The 14,526-nt window shown below is 42.3% G+C and overlaps 1 protein-coding gene and 1 long non-coding RNA gene across 4 annotated transcripts in view; both read right to left on the reverse strand.

The window, feature by feature from the left end:
* The window catches only part of LOC143269166 (uncharacterized), a 280,184-nt gene that overhangs the window by 53,767 nt on the left and 211,891 nt on the right, over positions 1-14,526 (reverse strand). The window lies entirely within an intron of this gene.
* Frs2 (fibroblast growth factor receptor substrate 2) overlaps positions 5,252-14,526 on the reverse strand; it is a 90,276-nt gene continuing 81,001 nt past the window's right edge. For all 3 annotated transcript variants that reach the window (XM_076553956.1, XM_076553954.1, XM_076553955.1), the window contains 3 exons: positions 13,371-13,529; positions 12,743-12,906; positions 5,252-10,938 (listed from right to left, as the gene is read on the reverse strand). In XM_076553956.1, coding sequence (XP_076410071.1) covers positions 9,985-10,938; positions 12,743-12,906; positions 13,371-13,529 — 1,277 coding nt within the window. In that variant the 3' untranslated portion in view covers positions 5,252-9,984. The remainder of the gene's footprint in view (positions 10,939-12,742; positions 12,907-13,370; positions 13,530-14,526) is intronic.

Raw genomic sequence — 14,526 nt, forward strand, 5'->3', positions numbered from 1 at the left:
ATTAAAAAAGTTTTCTCCTTACTCTTGAAATCCTAGGTTTCAATGCTTTAAAAAAAAAAGTTTTTCTTTTATCCTCTGGTAACATTTCTCTTTGATCACTTAGCAAGTACCTATATTTCTGACAATTGCTAACACTAAGGCATTTTTAATTTTTAGTTATTTCTACTCTTAGAGTAACTTAATTTATATTGGGTGGGAAAGCTATGGAGACTCAAATCTAGTTACCAACTGCTTTTAAACTTTTAAGCATTGTTTAAAAAATAATTATGCATGCATATCTATGTGTGCCATGCTACACACAGGGAAGTCAGAGGACATCAGTTTTGACCTGTCACCACGTGGGTCCTGAGGATTGAACTCAGGTTGTCAGGCTCAACAGCATAAGTTTCTACCCACTGAGCCTACTTTTCAAATTTTTATTTCTCTTTGTGTGTGTGTGTGTGTGTGTTTTCACACATGTGTGTAGGTACTAGCAAAGGCCAAAAGAGGCATCAGATCCCTTGGAGCTGGAGTAGTGAGCAACCCAACCCACAAGCACTAAGAGTTGTTTATATTCAAATGTTTGAAAAAAATTCATGACTCATGAAATTAGTATTTTGATGCCCGTAAAGCTTTGTTCAAAGAAGGGCATGTTCTTTTTTTTCATCCTGAGACAGTTACAAAGAATTAAGTGATTATGATAGTCATGGGTATGCAGAGCCTACAACAGTCATTTTAAATAAGTCTGTGACCCTGGTTTACATTGTCCTACGGTCCACTGTAACAAGGGGTATGTTCAGGCCCAGCCAATTGTTATTTGAAACTTACTAGTTTTCTGTCGCAGGGAAATTTTTATTAGGAAATGTATTTTTTTTTTTTTTTTCCGAGACAGGGTTTTTCTGTGTAGCTTTGGTGCCTGTCCTGGAACTCACTCTGTAGACCAGGCTGGCCTGGAAGTCACAGAGATCCACCTGGCTCTGCCTCCTGAGTGCTGGGATTAAAGGCGTTCACCACCACTGCCTGGCAGGAAATGTATTTTAATGGGCAGACCCCAGATCCCATTTGGAAGCAAGTCACCCTGAGAAGCTAACCTACCCGCACATTTTAAAAGGCTGCTTTTATTATGGACAGATTATTTACTAGGAGTTATTACTCTCCTGTCCAGTGGGTGGCAGGCAACTTGAGTTGTGGATGATGGGACTTCCGTGTCCCCTGCCTGTTAGACTTCGGAAGAGTGGGTGGGCATTTGGATGGGAGCCAGGAGCCAGACCCTGCCTTCGTGTAGATGAGATGAGAGGAAGCCAGGAGCCCCCCTGTGATGGGGACTCTATAGACTTTAGCTCTTTGGTTTCTCCTGTCTCCCCTTCACCTCTTGGTGCGTCTCCCACACCTGAGAGGTTAAACATTCAACCTCTAGACCCAAGCTGCAATGATTTGAGTTTCAACTTGTTTTTACAACTACTTTTGTAATCCAGGGCTTCCATAGGCCCTCTGAATCGATTCACCCACTGAAAGCTATTCCAAAGAGTCCTACTTGCTGAATGTATCATTTCACCCCCTAAAACATCTTCTATAAATTGTATGGCAATTTATATTGGGTATGTTCTAGGGTCCACAGAAATAGTGAGACTGTGGGATCCGTGTTTCCATGGACGTCTCCTTGCTTATTTCCCTTCTTTATTCCTCACATTGTTTTCTCCTAGCTTTCCCCACTCTGTCTTTGTGACCTTCCTCGATTGTTTTGAGACGGAATTTCTCTGTGGAGCCCAGGCTGTCTTGGAACTCGCTCTGTAGACCAGGCTGGCCTCTAATTCAAGAGATTCACCTGTTTCTGCCTCCTGAGTGCTGGCATTAAAGCTGTGGGCCACCACCGCTTGACTACAATTTTCCTTCGCCATGGTTTGAATTTCTTTTAGTAATTTGTCTGTTAATTGGCTACCCCTAGCTACATTACCTCTGGGCCTCAATTTCTTGGTGTATGAAGTAGACACAGTCAGAATGTGCATCTCCCAAAAGCAATACTAAATTGCTTAGAGGATGCCTGGGCTACGGCAAGCTCTATTTAAGTTAGTTATAACTCCAATATGGTTTGCTGTGCTTGGAATAACATGCAAAGCTCTGTCGTATAAGGAAGGTTATTTGATAGAAGTGACTTGGGGAGAAGGAGGGAGTCACTGTCTAGATCAGTGCTTCTCAGCCTTAAGGCTGCAACCCTTGAATACAGCTCATGATGTGGTGACCCCCAACCATAAATTTATTTTTGTTGCTACTTCATAACTGTAATTTTGCTGTTATGAATCATAATGTACATATCTGTGGTTTTTTTTCTTTTTTTTAAGATTTATTTATTTATTATGTATACAGTGTTCTGCCTGCATGTATCCCTGCAGGCCAGAAGAGGGCACCAGATCTCATTACAGATGGTTGGGAGCCACCATGTGGTTGCTGGGTATGTGAACTCAGGACCTCTGGAAGAGCAGCCAGTACTCTTAACCACTGAGCCATCTCTCCAGCCCCATATCTGTGTTTTCTGATGCTCTTAGGGGGCCCCTGTGAAAGGGATGTTTGACCCCCAAAGGGGCTGTGACCCATGGGTTGAGAACCACTGGTTATATCTGGAACGATAGAACTAATTAAAATAACAATATATGAGAGGTCTCTGCATTCCTCAAGAACTTGCCTAATACTAGAGTAGGGAAGTCAGGACTCCACAGTCAAGGCCTCCTTGGATTCTCGCTGTTTGGTACTAAATCATCCGACCATTCACCATGCCCAAGGCTGCAGTTTAACAGTTTGCAGATGGAAACAGCCAGGACAGTCAAGGTAAACTCACGGGGGCTGGAGAGACGGCTCAGCAGGTACGAGTGCTCGCAGGAGTCTGGTTTTCAGCACCCATATCTGGGAGCTCACAAATGCCTCTAACTCCCATCTAGGGAATCTGACACTCTCAGGCTCCCATACATACAAAATGTGTGCATATACATACAAAAATACACATAAACTTTTTAATGTTTTCTAAATAAAATAAGCTAGCATTTGTGATAGTACCTGGTAGTTAAGGCACTTTCACAAGCCAAAATTTTAATTTCTGTGAAAAAAAAAAAATACACTACATTACAGGTGCTTTTTGCTGTCTGTGTTTATAGGTAGCTTCTGGATCCTGTGGTTCTCAGTGGGGACAATACTGACTGACCCCTCTGCTAGTAAATAGGGGAAATTTTTCAGGTTTTTCGAGACAGGGTTTCTCTGTGTAGTTTTGGTGCCTGTCCTGGCTCTTGCTCTGTAACCCAGGCTGGCCTCAAACTCACAGAGATCCACCTGGCTCTGCCTCCCGAGTGCTGGGATTAAAGGCATGTGCCACTACTGCCCGGCTGGTGGAGCTTCTATAAAAGAACCACTATTATACTTACATGAGGCAGGAAATATTTAAAGGAGTCTTGATAGCTACAGTACACAAGAAACCCTTCTTCCATAATCTATGCACATGTCCTAGGATCCATACGGGCTTTAACCACATCACTGAATAAAATATTCATGAGGAAGTAAGTCTCTAGAACCTGTTACACACACACACACACACACACACACACACACACACACACACACACTTTTTAAAAAAGGAACCCTCTCCTCAATTCTAAGGAAACTGGCTACCATCCTTCTAAAGTTCTCACAGAAGTTGGTTGTAATACAACAGTTATGTCTCAGGGCTCAGTTGTCTGGGAGGAAAGACACAGCCTTCTATCTTTAGTGATGGTCTAACTATAGATTCTTTCCAGGGACCAGCACAGGGCCTAATTTAAGCCCACCTGCTAAATAAGAACACGTGAACAGTTGCTGTCTTCAGAAGATCTTCATGGGAGAAATATAAATAATTCAAAGCAGGTTTAAAGTTCTGAGCATTAGCACCCTAGTGTTCAGAGATGCTTTGTATCATCATGACCAATCTGAATGTTCTCTAATGTGTGACACATGTACACACCCAATTTGAGTGCTCTCTAATGTGTGGAATGTGTACAGACCCCATGATCTGTGGGTCTGTCTACCCCCTTGTGTACATACCCCATGATCTGTGGGTCTGTCTACCCCCTTGTGTACATACCCCATGATCTGTGGGTCTGTCTACCCCCTTGTGTACATACCCCATGATCTGTGGGTCTGTCTACCCCCTTGTGTACATACCCCATGATCTGTGGGTCTGTCTACCCCCTACACTGCTTACTGGACAAGGCCTGGCAATCTCATTCAGTGGCTAAAATCAGGTCTGGGCTCCTAGAACTGAGAAAGACAAATTGGAATGACCACACACATTGGATAGTGAGAAAGTCTGCCAAATCAGCCCATATAGGTTCACTTTGAAAACAAATCTGGCTGGAGATACGGCTCCATAGTCAAGAGCACACACTGGTCTTGCAGAGGTCTCTGGTTTGTTCTTCACCAACGACAGTCAGATGGCTAACCCTACCTGTTGGGAATCAACCTCCTCTTCTGGCCTACAAGGGCACTGCATTCACACGCACACCACCACTCCCCAATGCTGTAGAGTATTATTGTAACGTGTGTCACTTCTGTTTGTGCTGCATCTGTTGAACTCTGTGAAGCTGTGTTACTGTGCCTGTCTAGAACACCTGATGGTCTAATAAAGAGCTGAACGGCCAATAGCGAGGCAGGAGAAAGGCTAGGCGGGGTTGGCAGGAACAGAGAATACATAGAAGGAAAGATCAAGGAGAGGAAAAAGAAGTAGCTGGAGAAGAAGGACATCAGGAGTCAGTCACACAGCTACACAGCAAGCCATGGAATAAGATTAAGATTTACAGAAGTAAGAGAACAGGAAAAGCCCAGAGGCAAAAGACAGATGGGTTAAGTTTAAGTTAAGAAATGCTTGCTGGGCGGTGGTGGTGGTGCACGCCAGTAAACCCAGCACTCGGGAGGCAGAGGCAGGTGGATCTCTGTGAGTTTGAGGCTAGCCTGGTCTACAGAACTAGTCCAGGACGAGCTCCAAAGCTACAGAGAAACCCTGTCTCAAAAAAAACCAAAAAAAAAAAAAAAAAATGCTGGCAAGAAACAAGCTAAGTTAAGGCCAGGCATTTACAATTATGAATAAGCCTCTGTGTGTGATTTATTTGGAAGCTGGGTGGCAGGCCCCCCCAAAAAGAACAAAAACAAAGAACACCCCAACTTAAGAATGATTAACAATAAAATCTTTTTTTAAAAAAATGTAACCTTTATCATAAAGTGTCAAGTAATATATGGAATATAAATACAATAAAACTTTAAAAGTATCCAACCAAGCTTTTATTTGGGTTTTATTGCAATCTACTTTTGGCAATAAGGGAAAAATGACCATAAGAACTCATCAGATTTTATTCAACAAAGCAGTTTTTCATGAATGCTTAAGGTCAGTGTATAGTCAGCTCAGCTTCCAGTATCAACTTGAGTACCTCATCATGGATATTTATGCCAGAATGATAACAGTAAGGCATTGCAAGATGCTACATTGTCTAAGATAAAACCATATTTTACACATTATAATTTTAGGATAGTAAAGTATACTAATACTCCACAATAAATAAGAATTTTTAAAAAGTGTTGCTTAGCCCTTGTTTAACAAAATTCCATTATTAGCTTATTCTTTAAGTACTCCAGTTAATAAAGATTTGATTGTACTTCAAGAACTCCGACTTTTGCAAACATTAAAAATTAGTTATTTATGACTTGTTACATTGAAAACACAGCTCTAAAGCACATCCACACTTGTCCTTAAAAGCATGTTTACACCAGATATAACTTCTTATGCCCAACAACACGGCTTACATGGCAAAGGAGTCACATCCCAGGACAACTGGGTGGCCATCCTCCCACTCGACTGCCTCCAAAAAGCCACACTCGGCCTCAGTGTAAAAGTTACATTTTATTGCCATGCTACAAAATGTATGAAGTTGGCACTGACAGGGGGTAAAGAACAGAGGGCAAGAGGGGGGAGGCAAATGATGCTGTTACATATACAACAAGGTTTTGTTCTAATTAACAGTGGTTAGGTTTTGCCAATACTAAAAATGCAAACCCAAAATTAAAATGCTGATATGAAACAGCATTAAAACACAATTTATGCATAGTACAGAATCACATCTTTCATTAGAGAAATATGGAATGTTTAGAAAAGAAATTAACCATAGGGGTAAAATTCATATCTCATATACAATTTGGCAATGGTAGTCCCACTGTAGACAACTTTTATAGAAGAAAAATTAAAATCTAATAAGCTACCTTTATACAAAGTTGCTATATTTATGCCTTTATGTAGGAAAAAAACATTTATAATGCAAATTAGGACATACAATAATCTTACATTATTATACAATGTAATGAAAATAGAAACATAACACAACATTTATCTTTTATAAAACATCTATTTGCATTCACCAATGCAAATGTGGCACCCTGGTGACTACCGTACTATTGATCCCAGCCTGTTTCCATGCTGTCTTGTCCAACTGCCAGAGAAATTCAACTACAGGATGCTAGAAAAGAACAGTTACACCCTGAAAGATGAGGAAGCAGGAATGGGGAACAGGCAGCAAGAAGACAGGGTGCTGGTCTGGGCAGAGTACATTGTGATAGGTCTGAATACTTTCATTTGTTAACTTTTCAAGCCAAAATGCTTCCTATACATTCTGTAATTTCGTACCAATGCCTTGATTCAAATTTGGCAAACATTAAGGAAAAAGTAAATAGTACCATATAGTTCACATCAGAAATATGAATGAGATGCCAATACATTACTTCTGAATGATGTCTCTGATGTTATGTCTATTTCAAGAATATATATATATATATATTTATACATACACACTACACATTGCACAAAACACTTGGGCATTATGGGTAGAAAAGAGCACAGGGAAATGGGAAGTACTTTTTAGCTTGTTAAAACCTTTACCTTGAGGCAAATACGTGGTGGCACATTGTTGGAGAATCATGAGAACGTAAGGCCCCTGTCCCATTTTTAATAGAACACTATTGAGGTACATTTTTATATGCTGTGCCACAGATGGGAGGTGGGAGCAGTGGGGAGAATAAACGCACACCAGTCTGACTTACAACATGGTAGGGGTCAACATTAATGACTGTCATGACGAAGATTGCTTGGCAAAGTTTAAGTCCCAACCAGGATTTATTCTGGATCTACTGAGAAGTGAAAACTTTTTGCTGAGTCTTTAAGAGTAAAGTGCATGTCTCATCACTCCACAGCAGCAGGAAATACAAGGAACTATTTGCCAATCTCCTTGAGGGGGGGGGGAGGAAGGCACCATATTTTCATTTTTCAAAGGAAGATGAAACTGAGAAGTAAGACATTCAGAAAAACACTAGCAATCCGATCCCTATCACTTTCCACCCCTGGTCTGGGAAAAAATGTTGTCTGATCTATATGAATAAAAACGGATTTTCTCCGGGAAAAACAAGGGAGCGAGGATTCTATTTCTAAAACCAAAAAGTAGGATCTCATGGTCTAATCAACAAAACCAATTTTCTAAAATTAGGTTTGTCTCAGAAAATCTGAGACATATGGCCACAAATATGTGCCAGTAAAATGTCTCACTTTAAAATTCAAATAGTAATAGGTACATTCTTCCAGGACAGAGCTTAATGCCCATTATGAGACTACTGTAAAGGACAGTGGTATTCTCAATGACTGCTTAAATAGAAACAAAGGTAATTTCCAGAAGACATCTAGAAATTAACACCACCTGTTTAACTCTTCCTAGTCAATATTCACATAGTACCCTAAAATCAAATGTTTAGCAGACAAATTGGTCCCATTTTTATTCTTAACCATATACTTTTTAAAGCATAAACTGTGGTGATTATAGGAGAGTCACCAGACAAGTGTAAAATCGAATTCCGATCTGAAGGGAAACGCAGAGAGAACAAAGAAAAGAGAGAAGAAACCTCGCCGCCTCCAGCAAGACCAAACAGACCGGCCCTTTCTCCCTGGAGAGCCGGGCTATCCTGACGCTGGCACAGAGGAAACCGTGTGCGCTGTAGCCGTCAGTTCTTACCCACACTCAAAAACCCCCACTGGCATTTGGCACAGTTAGCAATCTACTCAGAAGAAAGAATAAACGGAACAGCACATTAGACATGAACTCTGCACATCCAGCCATTGCTCTCTTAGAGAGAACAGTGAACATTTCAGTAAGCACCAAGTGTACAGAGGAAAAAAGAAGGAAGAAGAAAATTCTGCTATAAACCAATGGCACTAAAAACGATGAAGACAACATGTTTATTTTATTTTCATAACGGCCCCACTCCACTGCTAACCTATTCACTGTAGTGTGATGAGTTCCCGAATATACCGAATGTTCTATGACTGGAGCCCTTTCTTGTTAAATCAATCTTAGTCACACCTGGTGTATCCGGATCACGATATAAAACTTCCTCAATGTTAGAGAAAAAAGGAAAATATTTTGTAAGGCTGCCTGTCCTTCCGCCCTTCTCTTTATTCTACAGTGGGTTGGGAATTTGGAGCATTCTTGATTTTCAAGAGGTCGACGTCAGTTTCTATCCACTTCAGTTCATTTCAGATCCTCAATTGCAACATAATCACACTGCATCCAGCCTTCCCCGTGCCTGCTATGCTGACAACAATATCAACAGCTCGCCCACATCAGGGGCTCCCCGAGAGCCAGCCTAGCTCCCTGAGAGCCAGCCTAGCTCCCCGGAAAGGCCAGCAGAGCCCGGCACAGCAGAGCGGGCAGAGCAGGACTGTAGCCATGCCGCTGAGGCAATCCCTATTAAAGTGCTGGGGAATGCCCCCACGGGGAGGATGCCACCTTTGGGGGACTCACATGCCTCAGAGTATCTTCCTTTTCTTCTCAGCGACTAAAGAGAGCACACAAATGACATTTAAGATCGAGACGATGGTTTTTCATCAACCTGACAAGTAAACAGCAGATAAATAAATACTGGACAAGAGCAACCCTGTTAGAAAATAACAGTCGGCTCCAAGTGGACCTTCAAGACCCTAACTTGACAAAAATGCAGACTAAGTAACAACAGACACACAATCCCATTCCAAAATGATATACAAACGCAAACATTGTATTGGAAATTGAGAAAGACGTTACAAAACAAAGACAACCCAAACACCAAAGGGGAAAACAAAACAAAAAACCTGAAGCTAAATGGGAATTTCATGGCACAAATGTCTCCAGAAAACAATGTGCTGCCAATAACCTATCGAAGAGAAACGCCAACAGATCATGGTGTAGATTTTTCAAATGTTTCTGGGTAAAGTGACCTGAGACTGATTTCCTAAAGCCACCATCATTCTGAGTAAGATATCTGGACATGCCCTTCAAATGACACCATGAGATGAGTAAACAAAACGTTGTCTCCTGCCTGCCTCCCAATACATAACTATATTCATGATACTGGACTCTTTCTAGTAACACTGAAGACAGAGGAGCTGACTGGTACAAAAGGAGGTGTGGCTCTTTTGTTTCTTTCTTTCTTTCTTTTTTTTTTTTTTGGCCCAAGTCAAAAAGCCTTTAATTACTGAAATAAGATTCCTCATGTTCCATGCTGGAGACCATACACTGTGAGCAGTGAGTCCTACCTTCAAAGCCTAGAGTTATGTCAGCAATGCACATTATCAAGAGACTTTATGAAAGGTTGAAATGCCAACACAACTTAGACGTGAAAGATATGCATATGTCCTGAATATGGAATAAAATCAACCAGCATGTCATTCACTTCAAATCTCATTTTAAATAGGCACTGTGAAAATGGGAATGCTGCTGTACAATAATGAGTAGAATATAATGAAACTAGTGTTCTGCAAGGAGTACCTGCTCTACATTAATTCCCTTTAAAGATGCACATGAACTATTCAGAAAACAACGGATCAGTCTATAAAGGAGTTAGTGTAGAAATGACAGTGAAGCATCGCATCTTCATTTTAAAAACGTCACGACGGTGCAAAAGACGTAATGCTCTCCAGGCTCACATGGGCAGGTCAGTACTGTTATGTCTCGTTTTCCTAGACGTCCCGTCGTCTCGTGGTAGTGCTTTCTGCAAGTTGGACATAGCAGCAGTCCTCTCGATGTCTATCACGGCGTACAGCTCCGTGCGTCTGGTGGGGGTCTGGGGAAGGGGAGTGGTAGGAGTCTTTGGAGTCTGAGGGTTGTCGGAGTCACTGCCGCCTTCCAAATCCACCTGGATGTAATTGAGCTGCCTGTGCTCTAAGCTGGGGCGCCTGACGTCAAAGTTAAAGACTGTCGGGGTGCAGTCCCGACGCCTCGAATAGTCTAGTTTGTGAGCACTTGCCGGTACAGTTACATTCTCTGTGTTAACATAGTTATGCATTGGGTCCAGATTATTATGGTAGCCATTTAGAGATGGCGTCTTTGGTCCTAAATTGTCGTCTTCATCCCTGCTTAGCTTGCGGGCTTCCCAAACAGGAGGCAGAGACGGCAGGTTCTCATAGTTCAACAACGCTGTCCTCCTCTGAGCGGAGTTGTTGATGTTCTGAGTATCGGAGGCACTGGCCGATGTCAGACGACCTCTCCGGACCCCGGAGGCACTGGGGATAGACAGCCCGTTTATATTTTCGTACACCAGTTTGTTAGCGGAGGGAGTGTCTTTCCGTTCGTCGCTGTCATAGCCAGTGTCCCACTCGGCGGCGCTGTTGGCACCTCCTCCACTAACTTGGTCTCTCCCCAGCTGCTCCAGCTTCTCCTTTTCCATTAACTGCTTCTGAACAGGGGTTGGGCCTAACACAAACTTCACTCCTTCGGGCTTAAGAAGAACCTGAGGGTCCCTGTCTTCAGTGTTACTCGGTTCTTCTTTTGGTGTGTTGCTTTCCGCACTAGAAACTCTTGCCTCCGGAGGCACATGCACGCTTGCACGGTTTTTTCGCTCTTCTTGCACACCTGTAGTGTTAACATAAGTATGTACCTAAAAAGAAAACAAAGCAAATCAGTCAAATGTAAAGCACAGAGCAAAAACAGTTTGAATGATGAAGGAGCTAGAAAGATGGCTCAGTGGTTAAGAGCTCATCTGCTAGAGGACCCATTCCTAGCACCCACGTGACAGCTCACAACTGTCTGTAACGCCAGCGCCTCCCTTTGGCCCCTGCAGGCACTCACACATGGGCTGCAGACATACACACATCAATTTTTTAAAAAGATCGTGGTCATGTCAATTCATTCTATCTGTTTACTGACAGGGTCTCACTGTGCGGCCCCGGTCAGCATCAAACTAGAGCCGACTGCCTCCCTCCCAAACGGTTGTGCCACCATTCCTGGCTTACTTAAGGGAAGGTTATTACTACTTCCCCTTTAAATACACTGTTACCTTAAGACGTCTGCACCTATTCCTTCACCCAATAGAAAGATTGGAGGAGAACAAAGAATGCAGAAATCCTTTAATTTGTAAAAAAGGAATAACTACTCTAAAATAACACACAGCATTATATTTATACAGTATTGTATTGATCATGGTGACATATACCTATAATTTTGGTATTCTGGAGGAAGAGGCAGGAAGATAGCTAGTTTGAGGCTATCGTAGGCTACATAACAAGACCCTATTTCAAAAAAGGGGGAAGGAAGGAAAGGAAGGGAAGGGAAGGGAAGGAAGGAAGGAAGGAAGGAAGGAAGGAAGGGAGAGAGGGAGGGAGGGAGGGAGGGAGGGAGGGAAGAACGGAGGAAAGGAATGGAAGGAGAACAACAGAATGAAACAGGATTATCATTTTGCAGCTGGTTTAGAAAACCTTGCTAAGAGCTGGGTAGTGGTGGCGCACGCCTTTAATCCCAGCACTCAGGAGGCAGAGCCAGGCGGATCTCTGTGAGTTCGAGGCCAGCCTGGTCTACAGAGCGAGATCCAGGAAAGGCACAAAGCTACACAGAGAAACCCTGTCTTGAAAAACCAATGTGTGTGTGTGTGTGTGTGTGTGTGTGTGTGTGTGTGTATGCCACCCAGGAAGACACCACTACCACTTAGGAAAGCTCAGTGGTAATTTAGAAAGACAATCTAAAGAGATCTGGAAGACTAAACCTAAAAATTCTAGGATTCAAAATGAAATGCAAAACTGAGGAAAATGTAATCACAGTAAATAATATAAAATTTTTACTACATAAACAACACGAAATTACTTTAAAAACACTAAAAATCCCTTACTGACAAATGATCATATAACTTACAAAGATAAACTTATCTGATAATATAAAACTGTTCCAATACTTGGTTCCACCTAGTGAGGAACACTAAATGGCTCCAAGCAACTTCAACAGCACAACCTACCCTTCTATCTGTAGTTCACTGATAACAAAGACGAAAACATCAAAAGCAGCAGCATCAACTCTTAACCCACCGAGAACCGACTGAGTCTGTCTTTCTTCATCGACAGATGGACCTCTCTATGGACACATAAACTACTCGGAAGTTTCTTCAATCCCAGCACTCAGGAGGCAGAAGCAGGAAGATCTCTCTGGGAGTCCAAGGCCAGCCTGGTCCACACAGTGAGTTCCAGGCAAGCCAGGGCTCCACAGTGAGACCCTTTCTCAAAACAAAGTTAAGTTCCCCTACATCTGTACATACTTCAGCACAGGCTAGCAAATACAGGCCACTTCTTCAATTTTCAATGCAGAAGTAATTCACAATGGAAGTTGTAATCTATACTGAATAAAAGCTCCAAGTATTAACCCACAACACTTCACTCCACAGAGGGTTCTGTGGTCACACAGTGGTGGCTGCTTACCTGTTCCTCGGCCACAAGCAAAGGATGTGTAGACTCTTCACCGACTGAGGGTAAGCGAGCACTTCCCACAGAAGGATGCCGGCTGGAGGGGTGGGAGGAGGCATCTCCAAATGAAGGGTAGCGGGGATATCCATTAGGTAAGTTCTGAGCAGCAAACCCTGGAGCTGAGTTGTATTTATTGAGTTGAGGAGAAAGACAGGATATGGGAGTGGGGTAGAGAATAAAAATAAGTGAGAATCTAAATCCGCACCGAGCTGGTGAGACATTCCTGTCAGGACATACAGACACTAGAACACAGACAGCAGCTCACCCAGTCTTACTGCATCAGCTACTGTTCTTTCTGGCAGTGCTGGTGATAAAGGATCTGCACACACACATACACCCCCCCCACACACACACACATACACAGTCAGGCATTCCGACACTGAGCTATACTCCTGGCCTTTAAGTCACATTTTAGGTAATGTGCGATAATTAATGTTTTCGCTTTAAAAATGTTTGTAGCTAAAGCTAACAGGGGTTTTGTGGTTGATGATCTCCATTTCTGACTGTTATATAGATTAAATATCCATAACCTGGATCTTATAAATGTCTGACATGCAAAATAAGAGGGAATATGGCTACTTACTTGTGGGTGTCCGAGGTGTTCGAGGAACTTCCAATTCTGTCTGATGACTATTCCTTTCTACAACTGGCTCTTCCACCACATTTATGCTATTATTTTGCATTATCTCTTGCAACATGTTAAATAATTCTTCTGCACGGGCACACTTAAAAGCAAAGATTCCTACAAATATAAATCAAGAGGGATGATGCAATGCTCTCAGCTACTGCTCTAGCACCGTGCATGCAAAACCCTCTCCCTGCCATGAGGACAACTGCAAGCAAGCCCACAACGAAATGTTTTCCTTTATAAGGTCTGCCTTGGTCACGGTGTCTCTTCACAGCAATAGAACAGTGACTAAGACAGCATCCTAATGTGCCAACAGCAAGAAATAACTTCTGATGAATAAATTACTATGCCTTATTTCAAAGCATAGAGCTGTAAAGTTCCCAGATAATTTTTGTTTGTTGAACGGATGTTTCAGGGCAGAGCAAAGGAGATCTGCACATAGACTCCAGAAGCTTTAACAGCAGGGGGAACCCAGTCACCAGTGACAAAGCAATGCTTTACCGCTGAACAGGCCTGGCTGGGGGTATAATTATTTCCTTGTTCATTGTCACGATTCTATAAGGCAGATACTATCATTCCCCCCTTTACAAAATTCCAGTAGAAGGCACATAACTTGCCAAGGCCACTCCACTAGTAGGGAGCCAAAATTATTATTATCATCATCATTATTATTAATAAATTAATAACCATGTTCTACCTGACTCCATTATTTACATTCTTTGCCCAAGAAGTTAGAACCAAAAATGATACTTAGCCATTTTATTTCTACCATGGGCAAAGTATTTAGTGCATGCTTGATAAATGAATTCACAATTAATCTACCTTTTTTCCCCCCAAGATAAGGTTTCTCTGTGTAGCCCTGGCTGTCCTAGAACTCACTCACTCTGTAGACCAACCAGGCTGGCCTTGAACTCATAGAGATCCACCTGCCTCTGTCTGCTGAGTGCTGAGATTAAAGATGTGCACCACCAAGCCTGGTCACAATTTACCTTTTTTTTAAACAGTCCTGTTTGGGAGTTTTGTGGGTTATTTATTTATTGGCACGGGGTCTTCCTTTTTAAACTGGTTGGCTTGGAGTTTGCTATGTAGAATTGCAGCAATCCTCCTGCTT

The sequence above is a fragment of the Peromyscus maniculatus genome, chromosome 18 (genome assembly GCF_049852395.1).
Source record: "Peromyscus maniculatus bairdii isolate BWxNUB_F1_BW_parent chromosome 18, HU_Pman_BW_mat_3.1, whole genome shotgun sequence".
Classification (NCBI taxonomy): Eukaryota; Metazoa; Chordata; class Mammalia; order Rodentia; family Cricetidae; genus Peromyscus; species Peromyscus maniculatus.